This window comes from Bidens hawaiensis, unplaced genomic scaffold (genome assembly GCF_021521415.1).
Source record: "Bidens hawaiensis isolate Kalapana, Puna unplaced genomic scaffold, B.hawaiensis_p1.1 tig00004327_1, whole genome shotgun sequence".
Classification (NCBI taxonomy): Eukaryota; Viridiplantae; Streptophyta; class Magnoliopsida; order Asterales; family Asteraceae; genus Bidens; species Bidens hawaiensis.
The window spans coordinates 2,082,830-2,109,352 of record NW_027491261.1 but is presented as its reverse complement, the minus strand read 5'-3'; the positions used below and the strand labels follow the sequence as shown (position 1 = coordinate 2,109,352).

Sequence of the window (26,523 nt, the reverse complement as noted above, 5' to 3'; positions counted from 1 at the left end):
ATATTTCATACATAATATATTTATTATCAAAATATGGTGATTACTTACTTAACATTTGTTTGTCTATTTTTACGCATATTGCAGGATGTTTATCTTGGATGTGAAGAACCTAGTTTATTTGGCTTATAGGATATTAAAATAAGCAAGAGTATTTGATTTATTCGGTCATTTGTAATTTCTTTTGCATGACGTGTAAGATAACGGAGTTAACATGAAAATGTGGGGTGTTACATCTTCGGCAAACTGACATTTTGGCGTTTTGGATGGAAAGGAGGAGAGCATGCATGTGTGGATCTAACAAGGGCTTCCCAGTACTGGTTTCACAGTTATTCTTTTTGCTTTTGACACTTTTGGTTTCCTCATGCCTCAAGCTGTGACGGCACTTAGCCGAGTTCAACGGGTCATGCATGGTAGTGTTATGATTTCAAAATCAGCCAATGTAAGTTTTAAAAGATTGGGTTTTGAAATTCAAAAGTGAGTAGCGGCATAGCTTGTTGAGAGCCTGTTTCGATACTTTGTAAATCACTTTAAATTCTAAAATAAAATATAATTCCACATCTTGCTTAAAAGAAATTGATAGAAAAAATGTATATTATTGCGTAGCAGGAAAAAAGAAACAGTTGTTTGTTTTATGTTTATTTGACAAATGGTACCGGAGATGAGGCTTGTCCGTCTTTCGATCAACAACACATAAATAATCCTTAAACTTAGAAATTCATACTTTAATTTAAATAAATAAATTTAAATTAAACTGGGTAGATAGAAGACGATGACGAGCAGTGGTCAGTTGCAGCTCTATTCGTATCACCGGAGCTCCTGTTCGTTTCGTGTGCGCATCGCTTTAAACTTGAAAGGTGCTTTATTTCTTTTCTATCTTTTACAGCATGTGAATATGTTTTGTTTCTTAGGATTTGATTATGAATACAAAGCGGTTAATCTGCTTAAAGGAGAACAAAAAACCCCTGGTAGTTTATTGGATTCTATGCAATCTTATACTGCTGTTTATGCTCAATCATGAGGAAATATCTTTTTTGATTTAGAGTTTTTAAAGGTCAATCCTGTTGGATATGTGCCTGCATTAGTGGATGGCGACATAGTCATTGCGGACTCTTTTGCAATCATCATGGTGAGTTTTTAGTGTTTCATTTCCTTCTTATCTTCCGAAATGATATCTTTATGCCGTTGTTTACAGTACCTTGAAGAGAAGTATCCTCAGCGTCCTTTGTTGCCTCGGGACCTTGAGAAAAGGGCAATTAATTACCAGGTAAGGTAAATGCATTTGGATTTACTATATATTATCGTTCTACATCTCTGCTCATGATATAAGCTTTGCATGTAAGACGCATAACTTGAATCGTTTTTTTTTAACTAACGGTAATCTTCTTTAAATATTTAGGCTGCAAATATTGTTTCTGCAAGCATACAACCGCTTCAAAACCTGGATATTTTGGTGAGTAAGAATTTTAATTGCTGTTTATTAACGGACACGATCATAGAAATTAGTTCCATAATTATACTTATTGCTTTATGAATCCAACTTGCAGAAGTACATTGAGGAAAAGGTTGGTCCTGATGCGAAGATTCCATGGGTAGAAAAGCATATTGCTAAAGGATTTGCAGGTATCAATATAAAATGAAATGAAATGAAAATGTACTACTAAAGTAGCTAGAATTTAGTTTCTGTAATTATGATTGAAAAGGAGCAAGTTACATTTTGAGTCTGCGTGATTTGTTCATGTTTACGGCTCGAGCCATTAAGTTTAAAGTGTTACAATGACAGTCGGAGTTCAACTTCTGTAGTTACGCACACTTTCAGATCATCACCGGAGCAAATGACCAAATTACCCTCCTGTTCTTCCCCTTTGATTTTCCAGTTTAATTTCTAATTATTTCTTAACCCAAAGCGAGAACACACGGTAAAGCAAAATTAAATTTCATAAATTTTTAAATAGCAAACCCTCTTTACAAGGTCAAATCCAGACCCCAAAATGCTAGAATTTTTATAATTAGAACATAAAAGTTCATTAAAGTCTTAGGGCGTGCTCGGTTCACGGAATTTGAAGGAATTGGAATTTGGATCCCATTGCATGGCGTGCTCGTTTGGATAGGGAAGGAATTGGAATTTAGAAGTAATCCAATGAAATCTCAAGAATCCCTCCCGAATCCCGTTCCAGTCTGAACCTTTTTCCGACCCTGAACCCGCCTGACCTGAACCTAAGTAACCCTTTTCTGAATCGACCTGTTCCGACCCGAACGCGAAACCTGAACCAAATTGAGCATTTTGAGTGAAGGGATTCTTGAATTCCAACAACCTATCCAAATGAACAAGCCATGAAATGGGATTTAAGTACCAAGTCCTACGAATTCGACGAACTAAGCGCGCCCTTAATCTCTCTCAGCTGTCTTCAAAACCTAGTTTATGGTTAAAGAAGTTAAGATACTTATGGCTTTTTTGTGTTAAAAATTAAGTTTCTTGGAGATTAAGATCGATAATTTTGGGTTTTGCATGATTTGGAGTAACGAAAAGTTTTGATTTCAATAATAATTACGAGTTAAATTTGAAGTTTATGAAATTTAAGCTTCTGTTTGTGACTCTCGGTATTCTTGATTTGGGTTAAGACATGGATAGAACTTCAAGAATAACATTTTGATCATTATTCTATAAATGGTTTCTGTAATTAGTTCAATTAATCATCAAAATAAGAACACGAATGAAAAAAAGTATTGACCTGTCAGCATAACCCGTTTTTACCTACAATATGGTGCCTGACTGTATCTTGGCTGCCTCTTAAATTTATTATTATTATTATTATTATTATTATTATTATTATTATTATTATTATTATTATTATTATTATTATTATTATTATTGTTTTATGAGAACGTATAGATGGTAAAAGTTGCATTAATAATATGCAGCACTCGAGAAATTACTAAAGAACCATGCTGGAAAGTATGCCACAGGGGATGATGTTTTCCTGGTATTAATTTTTTTTTAAATTTATTTTTCTTAAGTTTGTATCTAGGTTCAATGATTACCAAAAACCAATTAAACCTTAATATTTAGAAATGCAATGATCCAACTGGATTTGTTCAACTTTTGCAGGCTGATTTGTTTCTGGCACCACAAATTCATGGTGCAATAAAGAGGTTCAACTTTGGCATGGTAGGTGGTGGCAAATGTTTAATGGCGTATATATTTGTTTGCATAGTTTATTATTTATTTATATTTTCTTTTAATCTTGTTAAGACGAAGTCTTAAACTTATAATTTGTTGGTTGGCTCAGACGCCGTACCCTCTTCTGGCTAGGTTGCATGAGGCGTATATGCAGCTACCTGCTATTCAAGATGCATTGCCCGAAAACCAACCAGACTTTCCAAAAACTTGAACCAAATATATTGGTTTTTTCAATTTTTATAAGTTCTGTACTGATAATCTGATTATTGGAACTTCTATAATCTGATTATTTATGGGTCAAATAACCAGTTTCGGATAATCTGTTTCATACATCTAATTCTCTGATTCTGATTGTATTAAGTATTATGAATTAATTTCGAAAACACGTATAACACCCCTTAGCATAGGGGTGACTTCATGACAAGAGACCAAATTAATCAGGTTTTGGGTAAGTCAGAATTATAATGCATAAATTAATATCGAAAGTTGATTTTTTCTGCTTTATAGATTTGGTTTGTTTTTCCGGTAAAAAGTGTTAACTGTTTAATAAACGACCCATAATCAGGTTGTACTGAAACCAAACTGAAATATATGTACGATTTATGTTCTCTACTCAGACTATCCGTTTATATATTCTATCTGCAGGTCTGGGCATGGTGAGCAAAACAAGTTAGTTAAAGGGGATCAATAGTTAGGTTGCATGAACCCTATTAATAATTGCTCAACTGTTGTATCAACATTATGATGATGTATTATGTACCATTTATGTTTCTTGAAGTATGGTTTTTATTATCTAAATTAAAAGAGTATCGTGTATATCAAATATCAGATTGAGATGTTCTTTCTCGAAATTGATCTTATGGAGCATTTGCTTCCATCCATTTTTACTATAAAACCTTGTAGACAAGGTTGTTCAAGGCTAGGTAAATTTTTGTCTAGATCCGGACTGTTAAGTGTTTTCCCATTTGTGTGCAAATTGACTTACCGATCCCACGAGTAGATGAAATGTGGATTCGTTTAGTCACGTTTAAGAATTTTAATCCGTTGAAAAGGACTTATGTTATTAGTAAAAATGATTGTGGTATTGGGTATTTACATATTGTTGACCATCCCCTCCACCGCTGCCTTTAGTGTTCAAAGAATATCCCTTTTTGTATGTTGCAGATGTTTGGTCATCCTCTTCTTCTACAGATGTCTGCAGATGTGGTCCGCAGACTGCATGTATTTTACCTTTTAAAAAACAAACAACACCTAACTGTTCTGTTGTGGCATTTGTATTTTGAAAGACTAAGCATATTACTTCTTTCTTATGTAATAAAGTAATCAATAATTTCTTCTTTTGCTCTTCTTTCTTTCATTATTATTATCTTTTTAATATTTTGCGTTTTTTTTTTATCATTTTTTTACTTAACTGTTTGCTAAGATATTTTGCTCTCAAAAGAAGACCTAAAAATTATAAGCAGCGCATTGCACGGTTTTATATTTATATCATGATTTAAAAAAATTACTGTCCACCATTTTCATGGTCACGTTTTCATATGCAAAAGGAGCAGTCTTCGTAATAAAGCGAAAAGATACCGACTGAATTGCCGCCAACACGCAAGTTAAATGCCACTAGTTGATGGTCGCCTATTTTGACTTACATTTATTTTTTGGTAGGAAAAAACAAAAAGTAAAGCAGTTAGTTTAGACTTTTGGTAGGCGTTTAGCAAAGCTGCATAGTGACTTTGAATGCTGTGTTTGATCAATCACCGGTTGCAGCTCAGATTCAATCCAAAATTGTAGGTATTTCTATCTCTAACATAGATATACACATGACTTAAAAACAAAGCTAAGTCATACTTTGATTTCAGTTTGATGAGATATTAATTGTAATTCTTTTAGAGTTTGATGAGATATTATTATATGTGATTTAGAGTTTTTAAAGATCAATCCTATTGGTTATGTGCCTGCATTGGTGGATGGTGACACAGTCATCGCTGACTCTTTTGCAATCATCATGGTTAGTTTTCAAAGTTGGATTTGTTATTTTCTTCTTCATAAATGATAGTATTATGTTTAGGACCGACTAACGGGTCAGATCACGTGGGTTCGGGTCTCTGGTCAAAACAGGTCGATTCAAAAGAGGATTGTTTTGGTTCGGTCGGGACAGGTTCGGGTCAGAACAAGTTTCAGGTCAAAAGGGATTGGTTTAAAACTTTCTTTTTTTAATTTATTGTACATTTGGACGTTGTTTCTGGTTTTCAGCACTAGTTATGCACGTTTAGGCCTGGGATTATGCGTTACGTGCGTACCAGCGCCGGGTTACACGTACGTGCATATTGCGAGCTATGTGACGCCTCCTATGCCACGTTACACGTGTACAGGTGTCGGTTTACGCATTATGCGTGTGCCGGCACCGGGTTACACGTTAGGCGAGTACTGGCACCGTGTGATGTGTCCGATGTCAAGCTACCCATTTGACCCGTTTTGTTAGAAACGTTCACCCTTATCAACCCAAAGTTTTTTGAAAAACAACCCATATTCGGAATTGTAGGTCAAGAACAAGATGACCAGGTCAAATCATGTTGTTGTTTGTTTACAGTACCTTGAAGAGCAGTATCCTCAGCATCCTTTGTTGCCTCGGGACCTTGAGAAAAGGGTGATTAATTACCAGGTAAAATCACTTATATAACCATTCTACATTCATGCAATATCTGATGGCATCATTATATTTGGTGATCAAATCTGGTAAATATATATTCTTGATGTGAGATAACTCCTCAATTTATGTCTGTGGGCCTTCTTAAATGACTTGAAGGTTAGTTGTAATTTGTTTCTATTACTTATGTTACACTAAAGCCAGCTAAATATATATATCAAAGAACTAATCATGTGTTAGTTAGAATAACAAAACTCTTAACTAACTCAAGCCAACAGAAGTCAATGGGGGAGACTCTAATATATACTTCTTAACAGTCCCATAGTGCATTGTGAAGTTATATGTTTTACATGTAAGACATACGATCTGTATCCAGTGTCTCTGTAACTAACAGTAATCTTTAAATATGTAGGCTGCAAATGTTGTATCTGCAAGCATACAACCTTTTCTAAATGTAGATATTTCGGTAAGATTTTTTCTTCCTTTATTTTTATTTTTTGTTGTTCATTTACAAAAATGCTCATAGAAAGCAGTTCTTTAATCATATCAGAATTACATTGAGGAAAAGGTTGGTCCTGATGCAAAGATTCCATGGGTAGAAAAGCATATTGGTAAAGGATTTGCAGGTATGTTTCAACATTAATTTAATATATGAAATGAATGTGATAAAAAATGAAGCACTAATAAAACTAGAATTTAGATATTCAATGTCATCTTTGTAAAAGAGTTAACTTACATTTTGAGTTCTTGTCGTTTATCCAAAATTAAGGCTCAAGTCCCTAAGGCTATGTGTTGTGAATGATGGTTAAGGAAGAGTATCAAGAGAAAACTCATCTTTCTTAAAAACTCCTAAAGAATTATTTTTAATTAAATATAAAAAAATATTTTCAAATTTCCGTTTTTGCCATTATTCTTATATTTTGGTCCCCTTCACTCATAAAGTAAAAAAAAATTAAAAAAAAAAACCCGCTGTAATGCACATACGTATTACTGTGCGAAACCGTTGTATTACACATGTGTATTACTATGTATTTTAAGTTCAATAGTGTTTAGTTGTATATATTCAATATTTGTGTATTGTATATGTGTAGTAGTGTTGTATTATATGGAAAAAAAATAATAATAAAATAAAAGTCGATGTAGTGCACATGTGCGTTAATGTTGTATTACACATACGTACTAATGTGTAATCGATGTGCGTATTAGTCTTATATTGCATATATACAATAGTGTGTATCAAATATGTGCAATAGTGTTGTATAATATGCAATACAAACACTTTTGCATACATGCAATGCACACCATTATACATGTGCACTACACCGACGAGGTTACCGACAATGGGTTTTTTTTTTTGGAACCAATAATAAAATATAAGAATAATGGAAAAAAACAGAAACTTCAAAAAAAATTTAAAAATAGTTTTTAAGTTTTCTCTTTAAGAGGAGTTTTCACTGGATCTCACCCCTGATGGTTAATTACTCAAAAGTGATGTCATGTAAGAAAATGGGCATTAATTAACTAACACATCAATCTTGTGTAGTGGAGAGGGGGTTAGTTAATAAGTTATTAGTGATGGTTGGACCAATAAAAAACATTCAAAAAATGTAACGACGGTGATGTTGGGCGTTAGTAGAATGGCTATAGAGGGGGTGGCTCCCCAATTAATTTAGGCGTAATGGTGTGTAACGCCTTTGATGCTGAGGTGGGCATGGGTGGCGCTCCATTTCCTAACCACAACACATGGTCTGTTGTAACCATAAACACATTTAGTCCATCACCCGAGTCAAATGACCAAATTACCCTCATGTTTTGCCCCTTTGAGTTTCCTCTTTAATTTCTATTTATTTCTTATAACATAGCAAAGTAAAACAAACTTACATTTCATAAACTTTGGATTAGACTCCTAATATTAATTAAAATCAAATCCAAATCCAAAACTCTTTCCAAAACCAAAAAATTCATTGAAGTTTTATTCTGTCTACTGTCTTCAAGAACCTAGTTTTTGGTTAAAGACGTTTTATTCTGTCTACTGTCTTCAAGAACCTAGTTTTTGGTTAAAGAAGTTTTATTGTTGTTATTATTATTATTCTTTTCACAAGGATGTGTAGATGTTAAAATTTACATTAGTATGTTATAAATGTTGATTTCAATTTACACATGAATGCAGCACTTGAAAAACTACTAAAGAATCATGCCGGAAAATACGCAACAGGAGATGATGTTTTTCTGGTATTGTTATCATTTTCTCTTAAATATGTTTGCTTTTTACCAATTGTTCATCAATTATCAATTTTATTTATGGAAAAAATGAAATAATGCTTTCAATTTGTGTGAATTTTCGCATTTGAAAAATCCAAAAATTTTACAGGCTGATTTGTTTCTAGCACCACAAATCCATGGTTCAATACGGAGGTTCAACTTTGACATGGTAGTAAATGTAATTTATTTATTTTATAGTTTGTAATCTCTTTAGACGAAATTTAAAACGTATAATGTATTGGTTGGCCCCGACACCGTACCCGCTTCTCGCCAGGCTGCATGAAGCATATATGCAGCTGTCTGCTATTCAAGATGCATTGCCTGAAAACCAACCAGACTTTCCTAAAGCATGAACCAAATATTTCAGGTATATATTTCAATTTTTAAGTTATGAACTCATAATCTGACTGCTGTTCATTTCATGTAACTGATTCATGTAATTAAAATTTGTCACACACTTTTTGCAGTTATGTGAAACATGGGCAACAAGCGGTTTGATACTTGGATATTGTATGAACCCTACTAGTAATTGGTCAAATGTTGTATGAGCATGCATACCTTGTGTTCTTTTTAGTAACTCCCATCGCCCACGCTTCTAATAATTAAACCATAAAAATTAGTTACATAAAAATATAGAGTAATTTATATGGTTGGTCTATATGGTTCCCTAAACTTTAGATTTTGCATAGTAAGTTCCAAGTAAGTGGTCTCTTTCAGTGTTGACCCAAAATGACTAATAGGTTTAAATTATTCTATTAAACTAACATAAAATTATCTTTTTAGCCATGATTTTTTTTTAAATCATAATAATAAAAAAAACGTACAATTTTTGTCCTATTAAATATCACAAATTATGAACCGAGTCGTTTTTAAGAAGACTTTTGCTTTTTATTCTATATATGCATTTTCGTTTCGATTTTGCCATTTACACTGACATTCATCCAAAAACTTTGTTAAATCTATGTGCAAGTCATGTGAGGGCATGAAGAGGTAGGTCCCAGCAGAGCCCAGTTGGACCCGCAAGACTCACCTTAAACAGGGACGTCTGCGCAGAGACCAACTGGATCCGCAGGACCAACCATGCTCAGAGACGTGACGTCCTTACGCGCAGTACGCAAGCTGGTCCCGCAGGAAATGCCTCCCAATGGTGAAGGACTCCGCCTGTCCCCGCAGCCTCGGATACAAGCCATTAGGGAAGGCCACCCGCGCAGCATGGCTACACACACAAGGCACTTAGCTCTCGATCATTCAGTGTCACCTGAAGGAATGAGCCAAGCCGGGAGCAATCCCGCACAGAGGCGGGAGGGGGAATACTCCCGCCCAAATAAGCCAGTCCGTATACTGAAGGATCTTTTACTGTACCTGACGAGGTATGGGCGAAAGATCTGATCAGAGATACGACAGCTCACTGATACAGTATGGCGAGCAGCATGCTCCTGTACTGTATCACTATTAGCCGCTGCCTACTCACCAACTACTGCCATACCACGTGCGTAGCCGTCAGTTGGTGGAACAGGAATAGTGTACAGCAGGCCTGGTCGCTATCAGCCGCTACCTACCCACCAACTACCAGCAGGGCACGTGCGTAGGCTACTGTTGGTGGAACAGGAACACTGTTGCAGCCGGCCATACCTCTTTGGAAACCTACCTTCGGCTATAAATACCACAAATGGTATGACCATCTCATCTTATCATATCTTATTACATTATCTATTATCATCATATTATACCTGATATCTGCTCTAGCAATCTCTTAATATACTTTTATATTTAAAGAGCAATCTAGTCTGATTCTCACGCCGGAGGGTGGTCACAAGGAGGAACCCCCCCCCTTCTCAGTGACGAGCTCACGGTGTCTGTTTTGCAGGTTATCAGAAGAACCATCTTCCAAGGGTCTAACCCCTCGTGGGAAACAGCTATCCAACCCCCAGGTTACCAGTAATCTGTCCGGGGTCCGGTTAGTGTTTCTTCATTGGCGCCATCCGTGCATAAAGCTAGAACTACAATTTTCTCCAGTTTTTTCAAACTTCAACAAAGATGGTTAGAGAAATTCCGGTAACCACAACCCCAGCTACTAGGGGGAATACCGGCAACACAGTTTTTACGAACACTACCCCGGCTACCGAAGCCGGGGCAAGTGAAGTAAATTTTACGAACACTACCCCACTTACCAAAGCTGGGGCAAGTGCAGTAAATGATCGCCTACTGGGATCCACCGATACCCAGTTTGAGAAACGAAGACTCCCCCGCCAGACTCTCGATGAAGTTAAGACATGGGCGGAGGCACGACAAAAGGAATTCCAGGCTGAGTTGGACGAACGCTTGCGTTCCGTGCAACAGGCCGACGAATTCGAGTACTGGGAGGATGACTCGGAGGAATCCGACTCCGACGCGAACCCTCGCCATAGGGCAAAAGGGAAGCGTAAGGAGACGGAATCCCAACCGAAAAGGCATTTTGGACAAGCCTTCAAACCAAAAAGCACAGGTGGAAGTCCACGAGACTTCTCCAAAACGTTCAGACCAAACGTTGCAAATGCAGGAATGTCCAAGTTTGCAAGGGACATTGCGGAAGCAATCGCCCCAAAGAGTGCCAAACAAATGCCTAACATAGGCACATATGACGGTTTATCTGATCCAGACGATCATTTGAACAGGTTCATAGCAGGGGCAACCGTCAGCAATTGGACGGAACCCACGTGGTGCTACATGTTCCAAATAACGCTTGTCGGGGCTGCTAGAGCTTGGTTTGATCGTCTACCGGTCAACCACATCTACGACTGGGCAGACTTCCAACAGAAGTTTAGCCAACACTTCAGCCAGCAACGGAAGTATACCGAGGAGCAATGGACAATCCTCAAATGCATACGAGAGGAAGATGAATCTCTGCCAAACTTCATCACTCGCTTCAACTCAAAGAAGCTAAGTTTGGGCAATATCAGCGAAGATCTTGTTCGCGCTGCCTTCATCCAGGGCGCACATGACCCAGAGCTCATCCGCACCCTAACGGGTAAAGATGGCATGCCATCCACATGGGATGGCATCATGACAGCAGCAAAACGCTATGCGGAAACGGAGAAGCAACTGGGTAAAGATCTCCCACAGAGCACAAACCTCTACACCCAGAGGACGAGAGAGGACAACGTCCTCACAGCCCGACTAAATAAAAAACGAAAGCTAGGCATTTGGCAGTCAAGGGTAAACTTTGACACCTCATCCGGCTTGCAACATCGGTTGGGCGGAAGGGATAATGTACAGCCGCACAGAAACTCCAGATGGACGCCACTCACCAAAAGCGTCACTGAGATATTCGCCACTGAAGAGCTCCCGTGGCCAAAACCTCCGATAATCCGACATCGTCACGATACTGATCGGAGCAAATACTGTGACTTTCACAAGACAAAGGGCCACAACACTGAAGAATGCATAGATGTAAAAGACATGGTCGAAGCATTTGTCAGAGATGGGACGCTCGCGCACCTCGTGGCGCAATAAAGGCTGAGCAGGCGGATGCGTGTAGAACCCCAGCTGGGGAAAACGAATAAAAATTCCAGCTTCAACATTAAGACTACATGCTGCGTAAAGAACGAGATCCCGAACCAGGTGCGTATCGGCTCGATGGCGCTCCCATCCCAACATGGAAGGGAGCTCATTTACACAGTTTGCATGTAAATCAATTCCAATTTGTAAAGAAAAGGCCAAGAGCCACTTCTAATGGAAATGATTCTCTTTTAAGAACATCGAAGCTGATGATTTTACATTTATACTTTTCTGAACACTAATATGCCGGTTTTCACCGCATAATTACGTGAGGTCATTGCATGGGAAGGCGGTCCTACCCGCACGAACCCAAAAAACGTGAACAAACCTTCACGCAACCGCGCGTCGAACGGTTAAACTATGCAACACTGGTGACGGCATTCACATTACGTGAAGTCGTTGCGTGGGAAGGCGGTCCTACCCGCACGAACCCAATAACGTGGCAAACCTTCACGCAGGTCAGTTGAAGGAAAAGTTCAATTCTCCCATTAAATGAAAGTGCCGGTCTATCCGCATGAATCATGAAAGGAAACTGAACACTAACCTATCGACAACCGCGCGTCGAATGGTCAAAAACAAAATTCTTAAAAGGATAAGGAAAACCTACACGCAGGTCAGATAAGGGTAAAGTTTTGCCATCCTACTAAGTGCAAGTGACGGTTCTACCCGCACAATCACGAAAGAGGAAACAAAACTTCACACCTATTATCAACCACGTTCAAAGGTTAACTTATCCTCAAAGGATGAGGAAAACCTACACGCAGGTCAGATAAGGGTAAAGTTTTGCCATCCTACTAAGTGCAAGTGACGGTTCTACCCGCACAATCACGAAAGAGGAAACAAAACTTCACACCTATTATCAACCACGTTCAAAGGTTAACTTATCTTAATGCCTTAGAAATTTCGAAAAGGAAAATCTACACGCAGGTCAGATGAAGGCTAAAGTTTAGCCATCCTACCAAGTGCAAGTGACGGTTCTACCCGCACAATCACGAAGGAGGAAGCGAAACTTTAACCCATTATCAACCACGTTCAAAGGTTCTTATTCTAAACACTTGGAAAATTGCTAATTTAAACTAAGTATGCAAGTCATAAGTTTATAAAGCAAGGAACCCAAAGAAGGAAATAACAATCTTATACGCAAAAAGATTTATATTTCACAAATTAACTATTACAAGAATGGCCGGGTAACTACCCGACCAAAAGAATAAAACTATACAAGTCTATCTTAGCAATGGGAAGGGATCTTCAGGATCAAGCTTCAGGGCCGCTTCCACTTGGACCCGCTCCGTCAGAAGAACGGGGTGGTTCGAGGAACGCTTTGAGGACAGCTAACCCATCATCAGCAGCAGCTACTTCGTCCACCTTCTCCACCACTGGATGCGGGAAGGCGGCGTATTGGTTCAATGCTTGGTCATAAATGGCTTCGGTATCCACATCGAACAAAGGGAAGTTGGAAGGCGGGACGCCTTTCTCAACAAACCCTAGACCAAGCAGGAAGCCGGCCTTTTCCCCATCCTCATGAGAAGCGTTGAGGGCTGCGGTCATAGCATCATCGTAAGAGGTCTCTGAAAAGACCCGACGCACAACCTACAAAGAAAACACAAGTATTAGAACCTTTTCTTACAAAAGAAAAGCGTGAAGATAAAACTAAACATACCTGAGGCAACGCTTCTCGAAGAAGCCATTGGAGGGCAGCTTGAGCTTCGTTATGGGCGCGTTCGGCTTCGCTCTTGTTAAGGTTGGCAAGTAAAACTTCCTTTGCGGCAGCCTCTTCGACGCCCTTGAGTTTCCGCTCGGTGTGGTCAAGCACCCCCCTCTGGTCCAGGATTTCCTGGAGTTTCTTGGCATCTTCCATTGCCAAGGCATCATGAGCGCGTTGAAGAGCCTCTAATTTGGCCTTGAGCTCCTCATTCTCCACACGCAAAGGCTCAGCAACGGCTTCAGCCTTGGCAGCCCTCTCGGTTGCGTTTCGCGCAGTCTTCCTGGCCAGCCGAAGCTGTTCATTCACAGCTTGGGCAGCCTTGGAACGGGCCTCGAGTCGCGCCTGAACTTCAACCTCGAGGGCCTTGAAGGCCTTCTCCTTGTCGGCGGCAGCTGCCGCCAGCTGTTGGTTCTCCTCCCGAAGAGCATGCGCCTCAGATACGTCCTTGGCGCGAGCTGCTTTCAACTTGTCGTTCTCACGCCGGAGGGTGGTCACAAGGAGGAACCCCCCCCCCTTCTCAGTGACGAGCTCACGGTGTCTGTTTTGCAGGTTATCAGAAGAACCATCTTCCAAGGGTCTAACCCCTCGTGGGAAACAGCTATCCAACCCCCAGGTTACCAGTAATCTGTCCGGGGTCCGGTTAGTGTTTCTTCAGGGCATTTTGGTTATTTTATCCCTCCCTTCTCACTCGATCTAAAGGGTCCACAATATTCTTCTCCAACGTTCCTCTTCCACCACCATCTCCAACAACTACCACCGTCGACTACCACCATCATCTCCTAACCTTGTACGACCTCTCACGATGCCTTTAGCAGGGGCCTTTCATAATCGATGTTAGAATTAGAAGCTATAGGGATGGATCTCGAAGTTTGTCAAAGGTGATTAGACCACATAGGGATGGATTCATGGACAAAGATATCACCGAACCAAGCAAAATAGGGTAGATCAGCACTAATTTCACATATCTACAAACCCATCGCTACAACTGGTCGAAGGACTAATTTAACATGTATGTTTTGTAGCTGCCACAAATCTGATCGGATTTTTAAAATTCATCCCGAGTATTTCCGTTATGGTTGTTCTCCCAGTGAGCTATGGCCGGATTTCGGGTTGGGGCATCAAGTAGGCTTCCCCACCCGCATAAAGACAAGTTAAGTTAGGCTAGTGAATATACGAACATCTTTGTATTCATCTGGGTTTTCATTATTCAAGATTAGCATTTGCGGGCTGAATCAAAATTGCAAAAGTTAAAAACCAGTTGAAATTCGTTATGATTGTCATACTGCATTTTAATTATCTGATCTAAGCCGACCGAATCTGAAAACTTTGACGTTAGAAAATATTCAAGCATCGAAAAATCCCGAACCCTCAAGAAAAAATTTCTGGTCATGCATTGTAAAATACATCTATTTTCCATGTAAAGTTGTAATTTTTTGTTTAAGGTGCAGTTCGTTAGTTAGAATGTGTATATCCCGAACCCATAAGAAAAAATTTCTAGTGATGGATTGTAAAATACATCTGTTTTCCGTGTAAAGTTGTATAGTTTTTGTTTAAGGTGCAGCTCGTTTTAGTTAGAATGTGTATACTACTGATCTATTTGTGTTCTACAGGTCTTGGGACATAAAGTTGCAGAAAAGGACCAAAATCGGAGTTGAATATGCAAACACCGGGTACCGGAACAAGTTCGTGAGAGACAGGAGTTGGAACTGCACGTAATTAAGGAACGGGAATGAAGATATCACGGTTTTTATTGTACCGATTTATCTGTTTTTGTTTTATTCATATCTTTCAATGATTTCTTGTGTTGAACTTCTTGTTTTGATGAACTTAATCATTATGCTTGGCTAAAACTTTATAAACTACCATGGTTAAGATGAACACTTGTTAAGGTTTTTATTTACAATTGGATTTAAGTTTGTTTATGGAATTTTATGATAAAGTAAAAGATTTGGTTTGTTAATTCGTTGTGCGTGCACGCTTGAACTTGGTTGATGATTGTTTATTGCTTCATGTAATCTTAGTTGAATGTCTTTCATATAATAGGATTGTGTGAGATCTTCCCTTGTGGTTTGATTTGTTTGATTAATCGATCATTATATCATAGGAGTAATATTAATAATCAAGTAGGTCAAAGTGTTCTACTAATCTTAATAAATGTGAAGTGAAAGACTATTTGGTGGGTCTTGATTGATAAATTACTAAGTTAGGCCCTTCATAAGAAATTTGTCTTGGTTTCCTTGTCAATTTTTTATATCGAGTCGAATTAAGAATCCATATTACTTTTGATTTTCATACCGCGAGGGAGTTTATCACATAAAAGTACTTTCACATAAATAGCTAGGTTACCGTAAGGGAATCTAAAGAAACCAGTGCTTTTAACAACTTATTAGAGGTCTATAGGTGTCTTCTCGAGAAGCGTCGAGGGTCCTGTTCGGTTTCTTATTAAGTTTAATATTTTATGATTCCGGTTCCATAAAAATTCGTGTCCATTTAAAAGATAACTAAAGCATTTAAGATTCTGGCCTGGATAGTCTTTCATCATCATTGGAGTTAAAATCCGATTTCAAATTATGTCCTGTTTTGGTTTTCTTAATTAGTTTTAAATTCATTGCAATATTTAGTATTTTATAAAAACCCCATTATAAAAATATAAAAACAAAATAGTTGTGTATGTCATCGAGTCTAGTGTCTAGTTTACATAATCAAAAGAGCATATGGGTTTGATTTTTGGATTTGTTTAGCTTTACTAGAGTCGATTGGTTAACTTGCCGGTTAATAGTTTAGTTGAGTTTTTAGAGAGTCTAGAATATAACTTAATGTCTAAATTAAGTGAACTTAGCTAATAATTAATAAAGTACTTTTAACACAACATCTAGCTCTGTCAATACTGCAGCATAGACAAATTGTGATTTATTGTTTCATTTTACATTAGTCATGCCAACATGTTACTACTTACAATCAGTAATTAAACATGTTACTACTTACAATCAGTAATTAAACAACACTAACTTCACAATCAGTACACATTAGTCACACCAACATGTTTTCCTTACAATTAGTAATTAAACAACATTAACATCTAAGCAGCAAGCAACTTAATTATGCACAATTCATTTATTCATGCTTCAAAATGTAGAACTTTAAGGGTAGATTACTGATATAGTCTTGAGCATGCATACAAACATTTAACGTTACATACTTTGTGACTAGGTGTATGTTATCTTCATATTAAATTATAATTTATTCACACATTGCACATACTTATCCTTAATGAGTTATATATAACCTTCCTAGTTTGAGACCCGTGTATTATACGGGTAATTGATGAAATTTTAAAATTGTAACTATTAAGCAAAATACAATCAACAACACAATTATCATATATTGTTAAAACAATTACAATTTACAAAAAAAATAAATAAATAAAAACCAAAATAAATACATGAATTGCAAAACAAACATTACACAAATATGCAACAAATAGATAAAAAAAATTTCCTTGTACACTACATTTGTGGTTGTATTGGTCAATACCTTGTTTATCAAGAATTAAAATCTTTAGTCCATATCTGCTGGAACTCTTGAACCGGGAATGAAACTCTTGTATTGGTCAATATACCTTATTCATATGAATGTAATCGTCAGAAAAATGATTAAGACATATTGTTATGATAAAAGATTGCTAGGAAATATGGAAAAAGACATGCTAACCTTAAAGCTATTGTTCATATAACAGATTGCTTGGAATTCGTTGAATATCATAAGATTTAAAATGACATCGAGTGAACATAGTGATTCTTATTTATATAATAATTGTAATTATTGGATAAGGAATCATTAAATTTTAAATATTAATCCCGTATGATTAGCTAATATTTTGGAAAGTTGGAATATTCAATTAATATGAAGTACTTTTCAACAATTGTATAGAGAAATAAAAAAGATTCGAATGTTTATGAAATATGGTAAATGATTTTGACCGGATTAACTACTTTATGCCTTTTAAGTTAATGTGAATACGAATCTCTAAGCAATATAAAGAGGAACATGATTGAGTTAAAAAGAATAAAAAATAATAACTATTTCTATTAATGATATAATAATGCTATTATTGAAAAATTGATTGTGATAAATATTAGACGGCTAATAAACTGAATTGTAGGTTTCCAAATGAGAAAATTACAATTTCATAGACGTGACTATAAGATAGGACATTAGACGTAGTGTTATAGTTAGTTATAGCCTATTTATTTAATTGTTTATTTGTTTAGGTTGCATGATTAGAAACTATGCGGCCTTCACTTGATTGTTTGAATGCACAAACTATTATTATTATTATTAATATTGCTGATTTCAATTACGCCTCATGTACACAAGCACACACACAAGTCCAAGGCTTAGGCCTACAGCAAGAATTTTTCAAATCATTTTCAAACGATTTTATTTTGGTTTCCCGATATTTCTTCTTCTTAAAGACGGTTTTACGTGGCGGGTATGTAGTAACTGTAAGAGGGACATGCTTGTTTTTCGAACTCTTGACACCAAGGCTATTGAAACCTAAGGATAAGCAATGCGCACAAATCCCAATCAGACGTGGGATCTAGTTGCTTACTTGGAGAGTTCAGGAAAGGCATGAAACCTATTAAGCCAAGGCATACCACATCAAACGCCATACGAATCGCAACTTTATGCTTTCAAATGTGATCATGTCCTCTTTGTGAACGGGATATGGTTACACTCCTTAGGATGTCATACAAGTCATGGTGATTCATGCAACGTGTGACTCCGACCCTCAATGTTTTACAATGTTTTTTTAACTAAAAGTCTGATAAGTCATGGTTATACATGAATAACCAGCTTTTGGTTCGATTTGATTACGCATTTTGATTGTGTGTTTTAACTTAAAGTCTATCAAGTTCTGGTGATACACGAATACCCAACTTTCGGTTTGATTTGATTTCGCATTTTTTTATTTTTATTGGAACATACAAGTTATGATAATTCATACAACGTGTGATTCCGAAGACTTAATTGTTCATATTACGGTTTAAAAAAAGTCATTGGGTTATGTGAATAGTCGAATTTCAATTCGTTTTCTTTATTAGTATATATTCATTACTAGCTTAGCTACCCGTGTATTACACGAGTTTAACACTTTAAATTATGCAAGTAATAAAAAACTCAAGATATATGAAATATTCAATAAACATACATATCCCCAAATTACATTTGAACAATAAATCATTTCAAGCTTTGTATATCGATAACGTTATTACAGTTTTTTGTCTTGTGGCCTATATAGCGACGTCATGCACAAAATTTAATAAGTTAAACAAATTATAATGAGATATTATTATAAGCTAATATATAACCTAAATAGAATAACATATGTACATCTTCAAACTTTTGCACGAATTGATTCTTATTTGACCTGTTAGTAGTTTTAAAGAAACCAAGATGCAGAAAATGTTATTTTTAGAAATTTAACCTCTATCAAATAAAAAAGCGAAAATTATCAAAATAGCCCCTTTAGAGAGAGAGAAGTCCCAAAATAGCCATTTTTTGTTGATTATTTCCAACAATTTGTACTTGGGAGACGCATTAGGAAAAGATACACATTGTGAGAGAGCAGGCCAAATATTTTAAGATATGTAGGGAGCAAACCAAATATGGGAAAATATTGATGTGAAAGTCCAAATTATTTTAAAATATTGATGGAAAAGTTCATATTTTTTTCTTAACTTTTTTACTTAAAATATAGTCTCCCAAGACTGTTTTTTTTATGTTTTCTACCTGGGCCGTACATATTTTCAAATTCTAGTAAAATGGGCTTTATAAAATTCGTCTTGGGAAACGCATTTCAGGAGACGAAATTATTGTATTTCTTCAAAATAATCTTCTTCTTCCGTCCTTCATGTTACACACACACACACATATATATAAGAAATTTATACATATATATATATATATATATATTTCTTATATATATATATATATATATATATATATATATATATATGTGTGTGTGTGTGTATGTATAAATTTCTTATATATATGTGTGTGTGTACGGAATATGTATATATAAATATACATATGTATAATAGTGTGTTTGTGTGCGTAACATGAAGGATGGAAGAAGAAGAAGATTAGTTTGAAGAATTATAATAATCTCGTCTCCTAAGAAATAAATGTCTCTGAAATGCGTCTCCCAAGACGAATTTTAAAAAAACATTTTCCTAGAATTTGAAAATATGTACAGCCCAGGTAGGAAATATAAAAAAACAGTCTTGAGAGACTGTATTTTGGGAAGAAAAGTTCTGAAAAAATATAAACTTTTCTATCAATATTTTAAAATAATTTGAACTTTCCCATCAATATTTTCTCATATATGGTCTACTCCTTACATATTTTTAAATATTTGGCCTGCTCCTTCATAATATATATCTTTTCTCAATGTGTCTCCTAAGTACAAATTCTTGAAAATAATCAACAAAAAGAGCTATTTTGGGACTTCTCTATCTAAAAAGGGCTATTTTGGGAATTTTCCCAAAAAAAAATATCATGACAAAAAATATTGACTTTGAATCTAATCCGAAACCAAATTTTAAATTTCCAAAATCAGTATTTTGATATGTCACCAACGTCTTGACCTCAAAGATTTGTCACAAAGTCATGACCTGAAAGTTGAAACACACTTTGGCCCGTTAACTCTTCTTAAATAAAAATGCTTTTAAAAAACTACCTCGGCCTGTATCAAATTATGAACCGATTAACAATATTTTGTAGTAAAAAAACGTTGTTCCTAAATTTCCCCTGCTAATGATTATAACCTGAAATCATTTTTTTCCAAATTGTCCAAAACCCTTGATTCAGATTAACTAATCTATTGTAAAATATTGACTATGATAAAAATGCTCTTTTGCACTCAAAAACTTATAAAATTCCGATGATCGATCCTTATTTTCTAAGCTACTTTGCTGCTTTTTCACACCTCTTTGTTAATAACTAAAAGGCTACTTATAATATTAAATGATGACACAAATAATATTATTTTTTATTCCATATTTATTATTAATATTTATTAATTATTAGTTTGCATTTGTTATGAGCATGTATTATTTATTTGTATTTATTAGTTCACATATGACAAAGTGGGGGATTAGAAAGCCTCATTTAGTATCACATAGGATAGAGACGTGTTAGAAGATGTCATGTGGCATTAGGGGTTTTATTTTATTACTTATATTATTATTATTATTATTATTATTATTATGTAAGATGTAAGATTTTCTATTTCTTATGTTTTGAATTGAAAAGACGAAAAGTTATGGTGATACATGAATAATTGATTTTCAATTCGCTTAATTTATATAATTCGTTTATTATTATGATTTTAATTGAAAATTTGAAAAGTTATAGTGATACTTAAACACTCGATTTTCAATTCAATTTCACTATTTAGATTAAGTTTGCATTAAATTGATATTTTGATACATTTTCCATATGTTTATTCAAAGATTTACAAGATTATTATTGAAACGCATGCTGATTCATGAGCATTTCAATTTCAATTTTGTTTCATACGATTCTATTTATTTACTTATTTTATGAATTATGTAGATGGATTCCGATTGTAGGAATCTTTCTTGTAATGTTCCTTTTGGTTATTATACGAATTTCATCTTTATGTCCCATTCTTCATGCTCAGCAGTATATCTCTCGTTTTCCAAGGCGTCGCACTCGAAATTCAACCCACAAAACGACAACCCAAATCATCAAACAATTGACCATCGCAATCTCGACCATGATAACCAAAAATTCATCATTAACCATAACAACACATTCAAACCTGTCACACCCCGACTAGCACAATGCGGAAGCGTAAAACGGGAATGCAACAGACACCTCTGGTATCAACACATTGTTTATAAAGAAACATCACAAACTAATTTACAATATATTACAATTCATTGTTCTATCATTGTTTTACAGTCTAGGCGATACAAACAAGACTAGTTCGTTAACTATACGATCTTACTACTAACGCCCTAGCTTCTATTCACATAGCATCAACCACACACCTTGGGCAAGTAACATATCACCAAATCATTTCGATTTAGGTACACCTGAAAAGCAGTTTAAAACGGGTCTACTAGAGTTGGTGAGTTTCACGAGTTTCAAGAAAACAGTTATGAGTATTCACAAGTTAACACTTGTAATCATGATATAAATATGTATGTATGTAAATGATGTAATTATGCTAAGCTACAGTGAAGCCTTGACTGTATGTGTTGCGTGCATCCATTTCCCACGCTCAATCAACCACTGTGGCTCCCCTTCCGCCCACAACATGCCCCGGTAACTATGTCTAACATTACATAGCCTGTATATATAAACATGGTCGTGTGCAAACGGCGCTATGTGACACAGAAACCAGGCCGATTCCGTTTGGGTTTGTCAAACCAATAGTACTATTCACAAGCCACCGGCTCGAAGTTAATCACTGTGTTAATGGGGACTTTCATGTGTTAGCACTTAGATAATTCACATCATCACATGTTTCAGATAAGTATATAGATATAAGCAAACATGCTTTTCATCCCAAAAGTTCGTAAAACAGTTTAGAAGTGGGGTCATGAAACTCACTGTTTAGTAGATAATCAGTAGCACGTCGGTTCGAGGTTTGTATAACTTGCAATCACGGTTTACTATAATCAATATTATAATAATATTAATATTTTAATATTATTATAATCTCAATACTAAACTGGGCTGTATAACTAATCTGGGTATAGCTGGAACGCCCAGAAAGTGGCAATAGGCTTAGGTTGTGATGTTGTTCAATGTCTAATACTTAAAACCGAACTTGGCTCAGATTCCCGTTTTCCCAGCTGGGCCAAGTTGTTCGTTTACGCGTTCAGAAAACATTTATGGGGAAATAAGCTTGGGTAAAAGTATTGGTTACTAAAATGATTAAGTTATAAAGAAGGATCACATACCGGGGTACCGGATTAGCCACGGTGCCCGTTTCCGTTTATTCAATTTGATTTAAGAAGAAACGCGCACAATCTATTCGGATTGTCCGGGTTTCTCATAGAAAAGTTTGATTTTACTTAATTATTCCAAAAATATGATTTTTGATCACTCTTGGTGTTTTGATATTCCCGCAGGTTCGTTAATCGCGAACTTGCCAGTTTTTATGAAAACTGAATTTGTTTAATCTTCAAATTAGCATAATTAATTAACCGTTAATCATTAAGTTATGAAAATTTAACCACTTATCAATTAAAATATGTATATTTTTATAAAAATATTTCTGGAATTATTTACTGATTTATTAATTTATAAAAATTCATTTTATCAGCTATATTTCGCCTGAAAATCGTCCGTTTATCCCAAACAATTTCCAAAAGTTCCACAAAAATTCCTGAATACACAATTTATGTCCTAAAACAACCTGTATAAATTCCAGAATGTAAGAAGCTTGTGCAATATTCTTTTCGGCCCAAATTCGGCTATAAAAATTCACACGAACGCATATGCACAAAACACCTTTAGACTTCTCCAAATGATCCCAAAATTCATATATGATCAAAATACATTAAATCCGAGTTCCCAGAAAAATTTCATAATTTTTGAAGCATTTTAACTATTTTTCCCCATTAAACGTCCTAATTCGGTAATAAATTCGCCAAATATTCTCGGATGGTCGAAAAATTACCAACTTTGAACAGGGACTCAATGACATGTCCCTGATGTTCCTGAAAAATTTCAAGGCCTAATAATATGCACATCACAACCTTAACCTAAACAGCCCGTAAGCGAGTGTTTCGGCATTACCTTAGCGGTTTTGGTTCGTTTCCGCCTTTCTAATCAACTTTTCAAGCTATTGTGCTCCTATGTAGGCTAGATACAAGTCCTATATCACAAACCAAGCAAGTTTCATCAATAGAAAAGCCCTTTAACTTAGGGTTTCGGCTAGTGCATAAAAACGAACTTTTGAACCGTAAAAATGCCGTTTCAACCCTTTAATCCGTGTTTATGGCCAAAAAAAACTATCAAACCAGGTTCCTCACCATGTGTATGATCAAAACATGTTTTTGGGTCATTTTTAGGATTTTTACATGGTTAGGAATGATTTTTGGCAATCAAGCTATGTTTATATGGTATTAATCGAGTTTAAACGAGCCGAAAATCAATTATTTATGACATTTTTTGTTGGTGCATTATGCCAGTAGTTCATTTGTCTCGATTTTATCGTGTCTGTAATCATTACGATGTTTGGTTTGTCGTGATAAACTAGTTAGTTTTGTTTTTGGTTTTGGCGAACTTAGCTTCTGGCGAAGTTAGGGACAACTTCGCCTAGGGTGTTAGGCGAAGTTGTCATAGTATAATAACCTAACTTGCGCCGTCAGTTTAAGAAAAAAGGGTTTTGGGGTTGTTCGTTTTGTAAGCGGTAGCAGGTTCTTGGTGCTACGTGTCTTCACATCTAATAGAAAAGTAACCTTTGTCTTACGTGTTACGTGTTCATTTACGTGTCTCTCGTCTAAACACTCGTATCGTATACGTAGGGGATTCCGCACCCTCGTGTTACGAGATAATCCTGTGTTGATCCGGCTGGGAACCTACAATTGGTATCAGAGCGTTTGCTCGTGATTGTTTGGTTCGGGATTATCACACTTGTGTTAAGCGAACACCGCTAGACTTTTCGCGGAATCATTTCACGTAAAACACCGTTCGTTCAGTCCATTCCTACATTACATTGTCCCTGTCGCACTCCATACTACCTTTTAATCATTCGAAACAAGAAAAACACTACTCAAAATCAGATCTCGCGACCTGCGAAATTGCCGTCACCTGTAGCCAGGGTTTCAGCGAAGTTATAACTGGCGAAGTTATTTGGTGAAGTTATTATTTGGTGAAGTTATTCTTTGGCGAAGTTAGTCTTTGGCGAAGTTATTCTTTGGCGAAGTTAGTCTTTGGCGAAGTTATTCTTTGGTGAAGTTGTGCATTGGCGAAGTTACTTGGTGAAGTTATTTGGTGAAGTTGTGCATTGACGAAGTTACTTGGTGAAGTTGTACTCTGGTGAAGTTGTTCTTTGGCGAAGTTGTTCTTTGGCGAAGTTATTCCTTGGTGAAGTTATACTTTCTTCGTCTTCACGAAATACCGTTTCATTTGGTTCCAGCTCCTGTTTCAGTTTAAAAATGACGTCAATAAATATCACTGAACTGGTGAAAATGGAAGTCGAAGCTGGGTTAGCGACTAAAGCTCCAAAGTTACTTAAAGGCATTGATTTTGTTGCGTGGAAAGACAGATTTGAGCAGTATGTGAAATATCAAGATGCAAAGATATGGGTATGCATTCAGGATGGTTATATCCCTCCAACAACTGAGTTTGAAGGACGTGAGCAACTGAAAAAATATAATAAGATGGAGGACGATGAGAAGAAGAAGTACGAGGCAGAAAGTAGGGCACTAGCTGCAATCACCATGGCACTACCTCAAGAAATTCTTCATACTTTCCGAAAGTACAAGACGGCTAGAGAATTGTGGGAAGCATTAGAGAGCCGCTATGAAGTTAACGTTGGAATTCGAAACTCCAAGATAAAGTTACTAAAAACTCAGTTCTCGGTATTCAAGTATTTTAAGAATGAATCGCTTGATGACATCATTACAAGATACTATCACTTGATGACCGAATTGGACAACTACTCCATAAGGTATTCTGAGAGTGAGATTGTGGAAAAAATTCTTGATGCTCTTCCATCAGGATGGGAGATGTACACAGTTCTGATGAAAGAAGATAAAGAATTTGATAGTTTTGATTTAGAGAAGGTGGTTAACAAGTTACGTAATTATGAGCTTAACATGTTACAAAAAGAGACGCCTACTATCAGGTTCAGGATCCGGGAATGTATGGTGCAAAAGTCTCTACAAACTCAAGCTCTAAACAGATTCGACCGCCTATTACTCAGGCGAGGAACCAAATTCTACGCACGATGGTCATGTGATGATGAATATGGATGGAGATATATGCTTTGTAGAAAGTGGAAGTGGTTCTTCAAAATCTCAATCTTCAGTCAGTAATTCTTCTACTAGTGCTTCAAATGTAAATTACTCAAAGATGCCTATGAGTGTAAAATCTGCTGAACAACAATTTGCCCTTTATGCCTCTTTCATTTCGTCTTATGAAAATTACATCAAGGGAAAGATAGTTGACCATGCAACCTTGGATGAGGACTATGATCAGATAGATGCAGATGACATGGAAGAAATGGATCTGCAGTGGAAAATGGCGATGATAGTAAGAAGGGTAAAACGGTTTATGAAGAAGACTGGACGAAAATTCGTGGGAGAGAGACCGGGATTTGACAAGTCAAAGGTTCATTGCTACAACTGTCAACAGAATGGACACTTTGCGAGAGAGTGCCCAAATGAGAGAGTTGAACGGGGTCAGAACAGGCCTACTCAGTAGAATGGGAATGGAAGTGAAATAAAAGCCATGGTTTCTCAACAGAATGGTGGATATAACTGGAACATCAAATTTGAGGAGGTGATTGAGCAAGCCCATCTGGTGAATATCGTGAGTGAAAGAAGTGACAAGGAACCAGTGGAGGATCAAGCATACATGGCAGAAGTGAATGATCAGCTCTTAGAGGTATGTTCTGAGCCTCATTGTGAACAATGTGAAAAACTGTCTGATCAATTAACTGCTTTAACTGATCAGTATGTAAGTTTGGAAAAAGAATTAAAAATTATAAAAGAAGAACATCATTACTCTAAACAAAGGGAAAACAGTTACTCAGTCAAAATTAATGCTGGTGAAAAAGACATAAGATGCCTTAAGGCAACATTAGCTGAGAAAATCCAAGTAATCGATCTAAGTTATGAAGTTATGGAAGAAAAAACCAAACTTATTGCTGAAAAGGACAAACAGATAGCTAATTATCAAGTGAAAGTGGTGGAACTAAACAGAAAACTTGAACAGTTTAGGAATTCTTCAATGATGCTTAATCATGTCCTAAGTGTTCAACGTTCTCCTAACGATAAAGGAGGAATTGGATACAATGAAGTTCCACCACCTTTTAACAATAACTACACTTATAATCCTTGTAATCAGCCACCTGTCTTTGTTAAACCTGATCAGACAGTAACGGGAAATGTCAGCTCCATCGACTCACCCGTTAGAGTTCAATCAAGC

General features: G+C 36.3%; 1 protein-coding gene across 2 annotated transcripts; it reads left to right on the top strand.

Moving 5' to 3' along the window:
• Positions 1 to 767: 767 nt before the first annotated feature.
• Positions 768 to 3,407, top strand: LOC143626266 (glutathione S-transferase zeta class-like). Of its 2 annotated transcripts, none has more exons than XM_077096411.1 (9): positions 768 to 854; positions 909 to 968; positions 1,043 to 1,126; positions 1,193 to 1,264; positions 1,397 to 1,450; positions 1,545 to 1,620; positions 2,920 to 2,981; positions 3,107 to 3,166; positions 3,288 to 3,407. In XM_077096411.1, exons 2-9 carry the CDS (start codon positions 918 to 920, stop codon positions 3,387 to 3,389), a joined length of 561 nt encoding a protein of 186 aa, XP_076952526.1. In that variant the 5' UTR covers positions 768 to 854; positions 909 to 917; the 3' UTR covers positions 3,390 to 3,407. The 2 variants fall into 2 exon arrangements, with proteins under 2 accessions (XP_076952526.1, XP_076952524.1); XM_077096409.1 differs by having other exon boundaries at positions 770 to 854; positions 909 to 965; positions 1,041 to 1,126.
• Positions 3,408 to 26,523: the final 23,116 nt, after the last annotated feature.